General features: G+C 39.0%; 1 protein-coding gene across 1 annotated transcript; it reads left to right on the forward strand.

Moving 5' to 3' along the window:
• Positions 1-257: 257 nt before the first annotated feature.
• LOC103161103 (membrane protein FAM174A) lies at positions 258-13,187 on the forward strand. Its single transcript, XM_027397698.2, is given in 3 exon segments — positions 258-553; positions 555-821; positions 13,049-13,187. Coding segments are annotated over 3 exon segments (561 nt in total). The 5' UTR covers positions 258-398.
• Positions 13,188-13,952: the final 765 nt, after the last annotated feature.

The raw sequence follows: 13,952 nt of genomic DNA on the forward strand, positions 1-13,952 counted from the left end.
GGGATTAAAGACGTGCGCCACCACTGCCTTGCTGACAGGTCCACTCTTGGGGGGGAAAAAAAAAGAAAAGAAAAGAAATCAAAATTGGCCCGCCAGGAAGAGGCTCCCGTTGCTGCGCGTGCGCCGCGGGCTCGTGCCGTGACGTCACTGAGCGCGGCCCGCCCCTCCGATATTAGCAACGGGAGGCGTCCGTAGCAGCAGTGGCTGCGGAGATGTGCGAACTTCCGGTCGTCCGGGCGAGCCGTCGCCGCCGCCGTCACCGCAGTCACCGCCGCCTGCCGCGCGGGCCCTCGGCCGGGACGTGGGCTCGAGGCCGGTTCGGGCGCGCCCATGGTCGGCGCTGCGGCCCGGGGGCTGGCCCGGCGGCTGCGGCGCGCTGAGAGGGCGGCGTGGGGACGATGCGGGCCCCGCGCGGCTGCTCCCGGCCCGGCCGCCTCCTGGCTCCGGCCTTCTTCCTGCTGATGCTGCCCGCGCTGAACGGGCCGGCGCCGCTGGCCACGGCGGCCAGGGCGGCGCCAGGCTCCCGGCCTCCCCCGGGCCGCGCACGCAGTCCCCGCCGCCGGCCCCACGGCGGCCCAGACCCGGGCCCGAGCTCCGGCTGAAGCCGCCGGCCCCCGAGGCGCGGAGGGCCGCAATGGCAGCGGCCCCGCGGCGGGCTCTGAGGCCGACGGCCTCGGGGGGAAGGCCGGGGAAGGCTCCGTGGGCGGCAGCTTGGCGGTGAGCCCCAACCCCGGCGACAAGCCCATGACCCAGCGGGCCCTGACCGTGCTGGTGGTGGTGAGCGGCGCCGTGCTGGTGTACTTCGTGGTCAGGACCGTCAGGTGAGGCGTCGCCTCCGTGGGCTCCCCGCCCCCTGCGGCCTAGAGCCAGCCTGCAAGGCCGGCGACCTGCGCCCCGAGGCCGGCTGCAGGTCTGCCCTCGGGGCTCCGTTCCCCTTCTCGGCCCCCAGCGTCAGGGTCTGCAGTCTAAATGGCCTGCGCTGCCTGACACCTCGGTGACACAGGCCCGTGGCTGCCGTTTGTAAATCACTAGTCACCCTCCTCCAGCCTGCAGTTCTCCGAGAGAGGCTTGCCTCTGCCTTCAGAGACACCCCAGCCTTGGAGTGGACGGGAGGTCCCGTGCCCTGGGATTTTGATTTGACTGCTCTGCAGTTGGTGTGACCTGTTGTCAGCCTCTTAGAAGGCACCCCCATTTGCGAGCCAGGCTTCCGTTGACGCTGCTTCCAAAGGGCCCAAAGCGTGTCTCACTTTCCTAAAACGCAGACCGTCCTCCTTGCCAGTTGTATTTCTTAGTTGATGCCCTCAACCTACGCCTCGGTTGTTCTCAGTTACTTGGATACCACATCTTTGGAAAGGTGTCAAACAGAGCAAGACCCCACCAGAAAGGGCCTGCCAAGAGAAGAGCTGAGAAAAAGCTAATGGATCAGATGGCATTTTTATGATACTTGTACTGGTTTATTGTTTTCCAAATTAGTTCACACTTTCCCCACCGTTACACGCCACCATTATTTGAGATATGTTGTTAAATCGTCAAAACGAAATTTCGTTTGTAAAAAGTATTCGTGAATGGAAAACTGACATGGCTTGATTAAAAAGCTACAATGCTTTTGGCCGTGTGGTCCAAAGAGTATTATGGAATTTGTTTTTATGACCCATCTTAATATTTGACTGCAGTTTTTAAAACTCTTTTCCAAGTAATATCTTACAAGTGTATAAAAAGTACACTTTATTTACTGGAAATTTGCTTGGAATTCTACACGGAAGCTGATATTAAGGAAATACCTCTTGTCAAACTTTGGCATTGTATATTAAAAATAGTATCAGAAAAGGGTATTAAATTGTTCCCTTGTTTTCCAAGTTGATATGTGTTTGAGTCTGGATTTTTTGTATCCGTTAACCAAATGTTACAGATGATTGGATGTAAAAAATAAATTTGAAAATCTAGTGTTTTTTCTTTTCTGTTTTTGTTTTGTATATACAGTTTAGGCCAAATGTTAGATTTTGAAGAAAAACATTGCATCATTCTTTTTACTATTTTTGGTTGTAGGAACAGCTAACTTTTTAAAACATCTCAAATCAAGTATTTAATTTTTCTCATGTTTTATTGATAGTTTTTATATATGTGCAGAATCCACATATATAGCTCCCTGGAGCCCATAATAACTTTTAAGTATGAAAAGGGATACAGAGCATCTGAAAATCCCTCATATAAGCTGAATTATTGAGCTAAAAACTGTTGATTTAAAAAGTTCAGAAAATTCACACTCTGTCACTGGGAAGCTAGACAGTGTTGAATTAGACAATGTTAAAAGCTTGTGACTACCAAAGTGAGCCTTCTTGATGTTAAATCTTAAAGGAAAATTAAATTGTTTTCACTATGTAATTGTTATTTGATACTTTGTATAATTCCTATAAGGTCCATAGGAAATGTGAGCAGAATGATAATTTTCTTGGTTTTGTTTGCTTTTCCTTTTTGTTCCACATTATTTCATTTATAATCTTATATACACATATACCGACTTTGCCTTTCTCTGTTCATTTCTGTTAAACCTGAAAGAACACCGCCTTCCCTGCTTCTACTAGATGATTCAGTAGCATGTTGTATGAGAACAGCCAAATTCAGAACTGTGACTGATAGAAACCAAATTCTTCAGGCAGCATTTAACACGTTGGTGTAGTCCAAGTTCTAAATTTAGTTGGTTGCCTAGCATCAAAGCTTGACTGATCCTAACTAAATCTGGGGATCTCCAGAACTCATACTCTTTACCTCCAGATTATGCTTTCGTCCTCATTATGGTGGTTGCTCATTTTGGCTCCCTTTCCAAAATACGTGTCACATCGAACCAGAATTGCTTGTTTGTGCCAAGGGAGAATTCTCGAAGATCATTTCTTTAACTGATGGTCTGAGGTGAAACAGAGTATGTTAATAGTAAAACTTAGTATATCAAACTAAGACTTTGAAAATACTTTGTCTTAATCTAACTCAGCATCATACTTGGATAGAAATAATTTATACTGGTAGTATAGAAATTTTCCAAACAATGGTATTCTTTCTGTAGAGAAACTTGAGTACATTACAGGAGTGCTGCAGGGACAAAGTAGACTTCATAAGATGAATACAGCCTTTCTGTGAAAATGCTTCTTGTCTGTCTCCTTTATTCTGTGCCCATTACTGAACCTTACAGCACTGTGCAGTGTTTAGAGAGCACGCTGTTGCTTAATGATACTCCTCAATTCATTCCTTATATTGCTCAATAGGTAAGTGTTGAGAGCTAGAAACTTAAAGGACAATTGCTACTTGCTGATAGAATAAAGAAATATGAAGATCTCAGTTACTACTTAGATTTCTTTCTTCTTTGTAGGACATTCTTCCTGTATTAAAATGTGTAAGGCCAGAAAACAGTCATAGAGGTTTACTACAATTTCCAGCGTTGGATGTTTATTATGTAAAGAGTTCCTGTCATAACTTTATGATTACTTGTTCTTGCCTTAAAGCAGAGATTCTTTATTTCCCTCATGATCTGTCTTTTTTTTTTATTCAGTGTGATGCATCTACTTTTCCTTCTTTAGGAAGTTACTTGACCTCTCCAGTCTCTGAACTCTATGAAATAGAGATAAAGAGCTCTTTGAAATGGTGGCGATGAACACCAAATTTAGCTTTGATAGCCTTCATTTAGCCATTCAGTATTTACTCAGCTGTCCTCCACTGGGCAGTCACAGTATCGTTTTGAGATAAATCAACATTACCGCCTCCATGGTACTTCCAGCCTGGAGGAGAACAGGGACATTGATCCCACAGTTGTACAGATAATTAAAACTTGCAGCCAGTGCGCATTGACGTGTCCTCTACTCACTCTGTCCCTCCTTGCTAGTGATCCTTTCTCACCATGTGTATTTAACAATTATTGTACAGCAATTAAAAGTAGAAATGCAGTAGTTATGTCTGTGTCCAACTAATACTTAGTATACAGAAACTACACAGCATTAATTTAATTTTAACCATTACTGAACTAAAGCATAAAATGAAGCTTCCTTCAAAGAATCTTACTTTGTAACTAAAACACTCCTTTGGCGATTTTTATCTACCATGTGTATAAACCAATCAATATCAATACTTATTGATGTGTATCATATACAATGTCATGACATTTGAGTATATTTTCAAGTTCTTCCAAAAATTGTCAAAGTAGATGATGTTCTTCTGAAGGAAGTTGAGGCTGAGCCATGTCAAGGTTTTGTCTGGAGCACATCCGTAGGATCTGCCTAAATCCAGGTTGCTGGAACTTATTGTAGCCAGTGACGGTGCTATCTGCTTTAACAAGTGTACCTTATGCAAGGTGATGGTGTGCGTGAGGATGGCCAGTTCATTTGTGGGGAAACGAAATGGGCAATGATTCTTTGTAAAATATGACTTTTGGTGAAAGCTACTTTTTAAGACTTTACAAACTGAAGAAGTAAGATAACCTTAGTTGCTTACACTGATTACCGAGTTACACTGGAAAATATTGTAGTTATGCTGTGTCAAAGCAACATGCCATCTCTGAAAGGTTTTATTGATATAGTCAGAGAATGGTACTACCGCTAGACACTGTCTTGTCTGTCACCTGAGTGCCGGAATTAAAACTGCTACCATAGCCAGCTTCCTACCTGGTTTCTTAAGAATGTGAGTTCCTGAATGAGTTTCACCACCAATTAAAAAAATATGTCATTGTCAAAAATTCAACTTAGACAGTAGTAGAAATAGAAAATCTATGAAAGCTATTTATACCCATTAGTCACTGCCATTAATTTAATAAGTATTGCTGAGTGACTGTCAGTACTAGGCTTTGAGATAAGAACTAGCAACACAGAAGGTTGGAATTTGTACAGTTTTAAAGAATCTATTTATGTTTAGCTACCCTTTGAAAGTGTTGCTTGTGCTCTGGTTTGTCATCACTCAGACAAGAAATACATATTGAATACATTATATATAGAGATGAAAGCACTTTGAAATATATTTAACAAGTGTGATTCAAGGAATTCCATGTTTTGAGAGATGAACTTTCCCAAGTGTTTATGCATATTGTGAAATAATACAGTGTCAACTAAGCTGTGTGGCCTTCTCTACTCTCCTGATGGCAAATGTGACCAGTGGTGACAACAGTGTAGCTTGTCAGTCATCAGTGTGGAATGACACTCCTGGAGAAGACTAAGAAAAACTAGAGAAGAGAGGCCATTTTACTTAACACGCTCCATATGGGAAGAGCTCGATGTTGGCACCCGATTTAGTGAAGTATACAGGCTTGAGCAGACTCAGTGTAAATATTCCAAGGGGGGAAATAGCAGGTGTCTCATTGAGCTTTTCACCAGAAGTATGGCCTCTCAGCCTTCTCTCCTTACAAACATGCAAATGGAAAAAAGAAAAACTGGCTGACTGCTGGAATTTAACAGAATTTTGAGATATCAAGAAGTCAAAGGGAAGAAAGAAAACAGAACAGATTGAGGCTTTGAGGAAGAGGCTAGGATCAGTGCAGATTGAGACACGAAGGGTACAAAACCAGCATCACACAGAGGTCTCTGCATGTGTATTTCAGGAGTGTAGGAATACAGCTATTTGTGTATTTGCTCTGCTTCTTTGCCTATGTCCTTCAGCTCAGGAATTAAATGCTTGAGGAAAGTTAAGTTCACTTGTTGCCAGGGATGGTAGCAATCCTATTTTATCAGATGACGATTTTTGTTGGGGCCATCATACCAATAAGGAAATGTGGAGCGATACCAGGAAGTTGAGATTTGTAGTTCACAGAAACTTATTGTTTCATCTTTGCTTTAAGTTTGATGAGAACCATTGTTTTATGTTACTGTCTTTTAACCCAGCAATTTAAAATTGCAACCTTTGGGAAGGGCTCAAAAACCATTCTGTAATTTGACTAGTTAGCATAGGACAATGTAGCAGTGCAGAGTCCAGCCCACCAGTCTTTCCAGTCATTATTAAAACACACACCCTGATAGGCATAAATCCATAGAAAGGGTCAATTCTGAACAGCTCCAGTACAGTAATTTTCTTTTTAGCTTCCTGTGTTGATTTCTTTTCTATTGTCCCAGCCCAATTCTGTTTGAGTGGAGACTGTTAGGAAATCAGCCTCCTTGCAGTATAATCCTATTTTCACATGTGAGTTACATGGTGTCCTCAAAGTCCATCTCAGGTTTCTAAACCAGGGAAACTAATGATTTCTATCTGCAAGGATTAGTCAGGGATCTATATAGAGGGGAGTATGGGTTCTGCCAGCTAAAGACCATTTTGGGGGTGATGATGGTTATTTTTCTTCTTCTTAAGCATCATCTGTAAATCTACCTCTTTTCTTCTATAATTTAAACATTAGCAGTACTTTTAAGTTTCTTTTTTTTTTCAAGACAGTGTTTTGAGTTTTTCCTCACCACTCAATGCTTATGAGAGGAAGTTATGTTTTGTGATTAGTTTATGATAGTTGTTATGATCATTTTGTATTCTTTCGGGCTGGGTAGACTTCACTGCTTTCTAAATAAAACTGTGATTACATTGTCTTAAGACGTCACTAAAGAGAAAGAACATTCTCTGCAGTGATGACAGGGAAGAGATGGGCTAATAAAGGCATCGTTGTGCTTGGGAGTGTCAGTGGATGCTAAGTCATTGTTTTTCACCAAAATTAAAAGGGGGAGGGAGAATCATATGATTTATTTTAACTGAAGTTATTCATTCTAATATATTGTATGAATATTGTTTTGGAAATCACAAGACCAATTAACTTTGTAACCTTGGTTAAGATAACTTAGGAGTTTGTGAAAACACTACATTAATGTTTAAAATTTCAAATTTGTGTGTGGATCTTGTAAATTATGAAGGGTGGGGCTAATGAGCTGCACACCTCATGCCTGCCACCTGTGTCTGCACAATAAATAGCAACTACTTTTATTGGAACTGTTTTGTATCTCATTAATATAGTCTAGAAAAGTTTACTATGTGTTTTCTAATTTATCCAGCATGTTTTAAGACTTTGTCATTTACTCTTTTGATATTTAGAATATTTAAAATATGCATATATATGTGTACCCTATAAATACACAATATATTTCATGCCTCTATTTGTTTTTCTAAAAATTTACTTAATAATTAGAACTATTTAGAATCAATTTTAAGGTCTATTTATTTAAACTGCAGTATAATGAAGTTGAAATGTAAAATACTTTCTTCAGTATGAGAAATCCTAATAAAATATTAAACAGTTTAACATGTGTTTGAATGTTTGGAAAATGTTCCACTGTTACCAACATAAATAAAAAAACATTTAAATATAAGAGATTAGAAAATAGTTCAATACCATGCCAACACATGATAGGAGTGTTTGATGGAATTAATTGAATAATCAATTAGAATTCCTGAGGGGAATGGCATTTGACAGTACTGTGAATATTTGTACTACAATTAAATGTTGCATATTGGGTATATGTATGGCAACTTCTTTAAACATATTTTGTAGAATTTATGTAGAAATATGGAATAGGAAAATGGTATCAGCTTAGGTAAACATATGTTCATATGTATAAATTAATATGTATATGCAATGTATACACTTACAAACTAACAAAACATGAATGTTAATATCATAAATATATATAGTCATTAAATAAATACCTCCGAATTTCCAATGTCATATGTCAATTTATATGTATGATATACAATTATGTATAGCATTGTGGTTAGGCACTCATCTGTGTGATATTGGCCTATGAACTGATTACAGGTTTGATGGTGCTGGACAAAGAGTTGGCTCAGGGGAAGGGGAAATCTCAGAAATTCGAAAGGATAATCATAATACAGTTAGATTTCAAGGGGATAAACCTGGGTGGTGCTGGTTTTCAGATCAGTCTTTAAAACTGATTGGGAAGCAAGTGCAGGCTCAACCTTTGGAATAGAGGTCAGAAAAACTGCAAACACATGCCTTCAATTCCAAGGACAGAAGAGAAGTCCAGGAGTTGCAGGGGAAATTAGTAGATTAGGAAAGTTGATAGAAATGTGCTTTCATTGGACACTGTGAAACAGGTGATATGTCGTGCAGTGATACACAAGATCTCAGTTCTTTGCTAGGATATACTCAGGGGGATCTTAGGATCATGGCATCCATGAAAACATTGATATGCCCTGTTTTCATCTTTAAGCACATTGATTTATGTTTGAGATAGCATCGTCTGTGTCACAGGCTGGCTACCCTGACACTCTCACCCTCTTTCCTCACTTAGTGGTGAAGCTGAGTCCCGGAACTAGAGCTGTGTATCACTCCACCCAGATTTTATGTGATGCTGGGGATAAACCCGAGAGCTTTGTTTAGGAGAGGCAAGCAGGCTTCTAGCTGAGCTAAATTCCTACAGCAAGACCCACTTTCAGTAGAGAGCATGGTTGTCCCGCCAAGTCACCGGCCGCCTCAGCTGTAAGTTCATCTCAGCATTCATGACAGCACCATGATTCTCAGGGCTTTTCTCAGCCAGTGCCTGAGTACAGCAGAGTATGAGCAGTCTGACAAACAGCGTGGCCCGGTGTCTCCTTTGTTCCTTTCCTGGATGTCAGAGTGTGCCAAACTCTCTGAAGCAGCTCCTTGCTTTGTACAGTTCACTCTGTGTCTCCCACATGTTTTTCCCATGGAAAACTCTTGCACTCTGTATTGAGTTGTTAGAGATGTCACTAGGAAGTGCCCCAGGCAGAGTTAGTTAAGCAACAGACATACAGTAACTCAGTTCTAGAGGCTGGGCACTCAAAAGTGCTGGTATTGACATGGTTGGTTCATTCTAAGAGCTGTGAAGGAAGGATCTTATTTAGTCCTGTTTGCTTAACTTATGATCTTATTTTCATACAAGCCTATGGGAGTCATGGAGAGGAAAGTGGTAGTTGGACTACGAATGACTTCCATGGGCTCATATATATATTTTAGTGTTTGGTTCCTAGTGGACTGTTAGGAAGGATTAAGAGGTTTTGCCTTGCTGGAAGAAGAGTGTCACTAAGGGTGGGCTTGGAGGTTGCAACCCACACCTGTCCCATTGTCTCTGCTCTTCCTATTGCCTGTTGGTCAGGAGGCAAGCTCTCAGCTACTGCGCCAGTTTTATTCCTGTCTACTTCCTGCCATGGTGTAATGGATTAACCCTCTAAAACTTTAAGCAAGCCCCAAATAAATGTTTTCTTTTATTATAGCTACCTTGGTCATGGTGTTTCCTCACAGCAATAGAACAGTAGCTAAGACAGTGCCCCATCCATTTAAAAAATGTGCGTGCGTGCACACACAGACACGCGGACACACACACACACACACACACACACACACACACACACACACACACACACACACACACGAGAGCACCTCTAGTACCTGGTTCAACTTGAGTCCCTTGTAAGGGCCATATATCGAAGTAAAGGTATGTTCTGTACTTCTTGAGTTAGCTCCTCAACTCTAACTCAGGTAAAATTTTGGAGGACATTGTTCAGTCTGCATATGAATATAATCCATTATTGGTATCTTTTCCTAGAAGAATTTCATTTCAACTGGAAGCTGGTTTGTTTGGTTGTGGAAATGGGAGTAGGTGAAATGAAAAATGTCCAGTTTCAAACAGTTTTGATTATGCAGCACATCCAGGTTTGAATTCATGATGAAAATTGTAAAGAACTAACATTGTAGCCCACTAATGTCATTTGCTTATATTACTATTACAAAAAGTGCTTCAAATGCATTCTTGTTCACAGATTGCTACATTAATTCTTGGTTACTTTTATGGTAAAGAAAGTAATGATTAGAAGCCTTATTATGCAAATATACAAGCATATATGTATATAGCTATATACTTATGTATTGAAATCCACTCTGCTTTATGTATTAGTACATAGAGGACTCATATATACATGTGTGTGCTCATGTGGCTGATTTATATGTTCCTCAGTCTAGTTAGGATGTATTATAAAAGAAAGACATTCTATTATTTCTGTTGTTTCATTCTTAATGCATTCCTTGCACATATTCCATTAAAAGAAGATGAAAAGAAACAAATTTATGAGACAGATCAGGTGTTCACACTTTCATAGAGTAGTAAAGTGAGATGGAGTTTTATTCTGTTGTGTTTATTTTATGTGGCATCAAACATTTTTACATAAAACTTTATCATGCTTATTTTAGTACTTTTATTTTGATTCAATAAATAACTGATGCATATTATTTTAACAGAGATAGTTCTGACTGAGCTGAATAAATTTAATGAAACCTTAAGAAATCTGCATCTATGTTAAAAAACCACTGAATCACTGACGCTGAGATTAAATGTAGCTCAATATAGATTAGTATCTCATTGTCTCCCACCGTTTCAGAGTTACATACTTTTCTACTTGTTTTGGATAATATTTGTAATGTCCATTAGGAACCAACAAATTTGCTTTCATGTTGCAGTATGTGTTTGTTATGCCTAATTGAATATTATGCATATTAGTAACTATGTATACGATTATTAGCACATTTATATGTATAAGAATAAAGAATATAAGGACTGGATTTTAAAGTCTCCTTTACATTTTGATTGAAAAATAATGTAAACTGGGTAGTAAAAGATAAAAATAACTTTTTTACTCAGATATTTTTGTTTATTAAAATGTATATTTTTATACTTGGCATTTTATGGAGTTTATTGGGTCATCACAATTATTTTAATATTTTGTGGGTTTTTCGTTTTTTAATTTCCCTTGAGAAATACCATTATATACAGCAGAATTTATATAGCAGTTGATATTTTTATGGGATGTAGTTGTCATGACCATGTAGCCATCATTGCATGTATCACTAGAATGAGGAAAGACGTTTTGAGACAAATAGTATTTAAGTTGTTCTTTTAATATAAGACTTCTAAAATGCATTTAATCCTTTTATGAGTTAATACACATATTAAATGGTACATTTATTTTAATCAAGATGCACCCCCCACTTATTAATGCTTAGCACTTAACTATTCTGTCTCTATGAAATAGTTTCTTGTTTTCAAGAGATTCTTGGAAGGTAGTATTTACAAACATTACTAAATAAATCCACAATGTAAACTATACCAAGAACATGCCTAGAAAATACATTAACTGGAACAAATGATACAAATCCCTGAATTAGTACAGGACTGGCATATAATGTTAGATGCATTTTTTTTTTGCTGAAAATTAAGAAATCATTCAATTTGTGATGACATTAGTTGTAAATGGGTATTTCTTTTTCACCTTCCAGTTCCCAAATAACCACACAAAAGCTTATATTAATTACAAATGTTTGGCAGATAGCTCAGGCTTATTACTAACTAGCTCTTACATTTAAATGAAACCATTTCTACTAATCTATGTATTGTCATGTGGCTTGTGACTTGTTAACTCATTTCTACATATCCAACTTTCCTGGCAACTGGCTGACTTCTCTCCCACCTACACCGCTCTTCATCCAGTCATCAGTTTGATTGTATCACCTAACTTTATTCTGTCTTGCTATAGGCTGAACAGTTTTTTTTTAATTAACCAGTGAAAGTAATACTTATTCACAGTGTACAGAAAGATTAACCCACAGCATTTAGTTCTAGATAAAGCATTAGCTGGGGCTAATCCAGATTACTAGCATGTTGCCCTTGACCTGGGAGAAATTTGTTACCCAAGAAAACTTCACATGACATTGAGTTCCTCATTGACTGAAAACTCTAGACTGGGAAGTCATGTGATTTATAAAACCCACTGAAAGAATTGCACAAAGAGAGGAGGCTCTGTTAGGACTGTCAGTGTCTACAACACGGGATGCATAAGTCTTCACTCACTGTGTATTCTTTTTGAGATCACAGGGCAGCATGGCAAATGCCACCGATATTTGAGGAGCTTCTTAATGACCAGTCATTAAGTGAAAAAGGACCAATAGTGCAAAATTATCTTATGAATTTTGATTGCTGAGAATAAACATTTTATACTCAAACCTAATATAGTGTCTATTGGTTAATATAGTTCAAAAACTGATCTTAATATATGTATGTTTGCATAAATGTATGGGTACTTTGTCTTTCAGGCTTTTATTACTCAGCCATTTGTGATGAAGTTAATGTCTTAAATATCAGTTAACATTATTATCTTAAGCTAAGTAAATTATAATTTTAAGTAAAACCAATTTCATTTGTGAATTCTTGCTCAGCACTGCCTGCTGAATACAGTGCTGAAGCTATTGCATTGGAGCACCTTGGGTACTGGCTGCAAGTTCATAGTTTTGAATCAATGAGTCAGAAATCACCAGCTTAGTGACACCTGATCTATTCTTGAACATTTTGGTTTATTATGGCCCTAGTATAATTATTTTTAAAATCCCAGGTGTTTCTAATGTCTAATCCAGGTTATGAGCCACTTATCTAAACATGAGTATATGTCTAGGACTTCCATTATCTGACTTTTAGGTGGTAACAGCAATGCTTAGTTGTGTCTATCAATAAGAAGGCAACAAGGACATGAGAGAAAGGCTGGAATTGAAGGCTTCAGGAAAATTTAATATCTGAAATAGGCTTGAAAAGTTATCTCTTAGGACTGGAGAGATGTTTCAGCAGTCAAGAGTACTACTGCTCTTCATAGGACCTTGAAGCCAATTTCCAGCACTCATGTGGGGCATTGCAGAACCAACTGTAACTACAGCTGCCAGGGATATGATACCCTCATCCTTCTGGCTTACGTGGGCATCCACACAAGCTTCATTCACTCACACATAATCACACACATAAACATGATAAAAATAACACATGATCTGTCAGTTTCAGTTCGAGAGTAGAAAGTGTGCTAGACAGGAGAAATGCTGAAGGCATGCAAATATTTAGGACTAGATGCATTTAAGGAATTACTAATCAGCTTTGGTGCTAAAGTGATGGTTTTACTATTCCTGAATTGTAATCATTTTTGTACTGGGTGTGCACTTGGTAGGAAACATGCATGATTTCTTTAATTTACAATTACATACTAAGTAATGATTAGGCTAATAAAAATAATTTTATTAATGTATTCGATTTAACAGGATGAGAAGAAGGAATCGCAAAACTAGGAGATACGGAGTTTTGGACACTAACATAGAAAACATGGAGTTGACACCTCTAGAACAAGATGATGAGGATGATGACAACACATTGTTTGATGCCAATCATCCTAGAAGGTAAGTGGTGCAGTAGTTAATAGTGGTTGTGAAGGTGAAGCTTGAGAAACAGGAGGAAAAGCTCACGAAACCACCATGTATAATTACATGCCATCAAGTTTGTAACCTAGGAACAAATGGATGGATTCCTAGATAAGCATTTGGTATACACTCTGCTAGAGAAGGTCACCTTTCCTGCTGTCTGCTTTTCATCAGTTACCTGTAATTCTTTAGTTCTTTGTATAGCGTTGAGGCTTTCTGGACTTTTATTTTTTTATTAAAAACATTTTTTTAAACTTTTTATTTTACATACTGACCACAGTTTCCCTTCCCTTGTCCCCCATTGGTAAGACTGTTAGTACCCAGGTACTCTAGCAACTTCTGGCTTTATAGGGCAAATTGTCCAGTTTCATTTGGTTAATGGTCTATTAGACTTAAGGCTAGCAAGACAAAATAAAAGAAACTTAAAAACAGTTAACTTGGGATTCTACATTTTTATTAATTGAGGTTACCAAAACAAAAACAATGATAATGTACTTTTGGAGGCCAGGCATAGGTTTTTGTTGTTGTTGTTGTTGTTGTTGTTGTTGTTGTTGTTTTTTAATGAGAAATGAATGGATAGAAACACAAAGTAGCAGAAACAAATTGTTTCTATGTTCTTCCTCTGGTGTGTGTGTGTGTGTGTGTGTGTGTGTGTTGTAGATTAAATCCAGAGTCTAACACTTATTCTATAGAAGCACCTGCTGGGCTACATCCCCAGCTCTGCATTTATGTGTTTACACTAGAATTG

The sequence above is a fragment of the Cricetulus griseus genome, chromosome 2 (assembly GCF_003668045.3).
Source record: "Cricetulus griseus strain 17A/GY chromosome 2, alternate assembly CriGri-PICRH-1.0, whole genome shotgun sequence".
NCBI classification, from domain to species: Eukaryota; Metazoa; Chordata; class Mammalia; order Rodentia; family Cricetidae; genus Cricetulus; species Cricetulus griseus.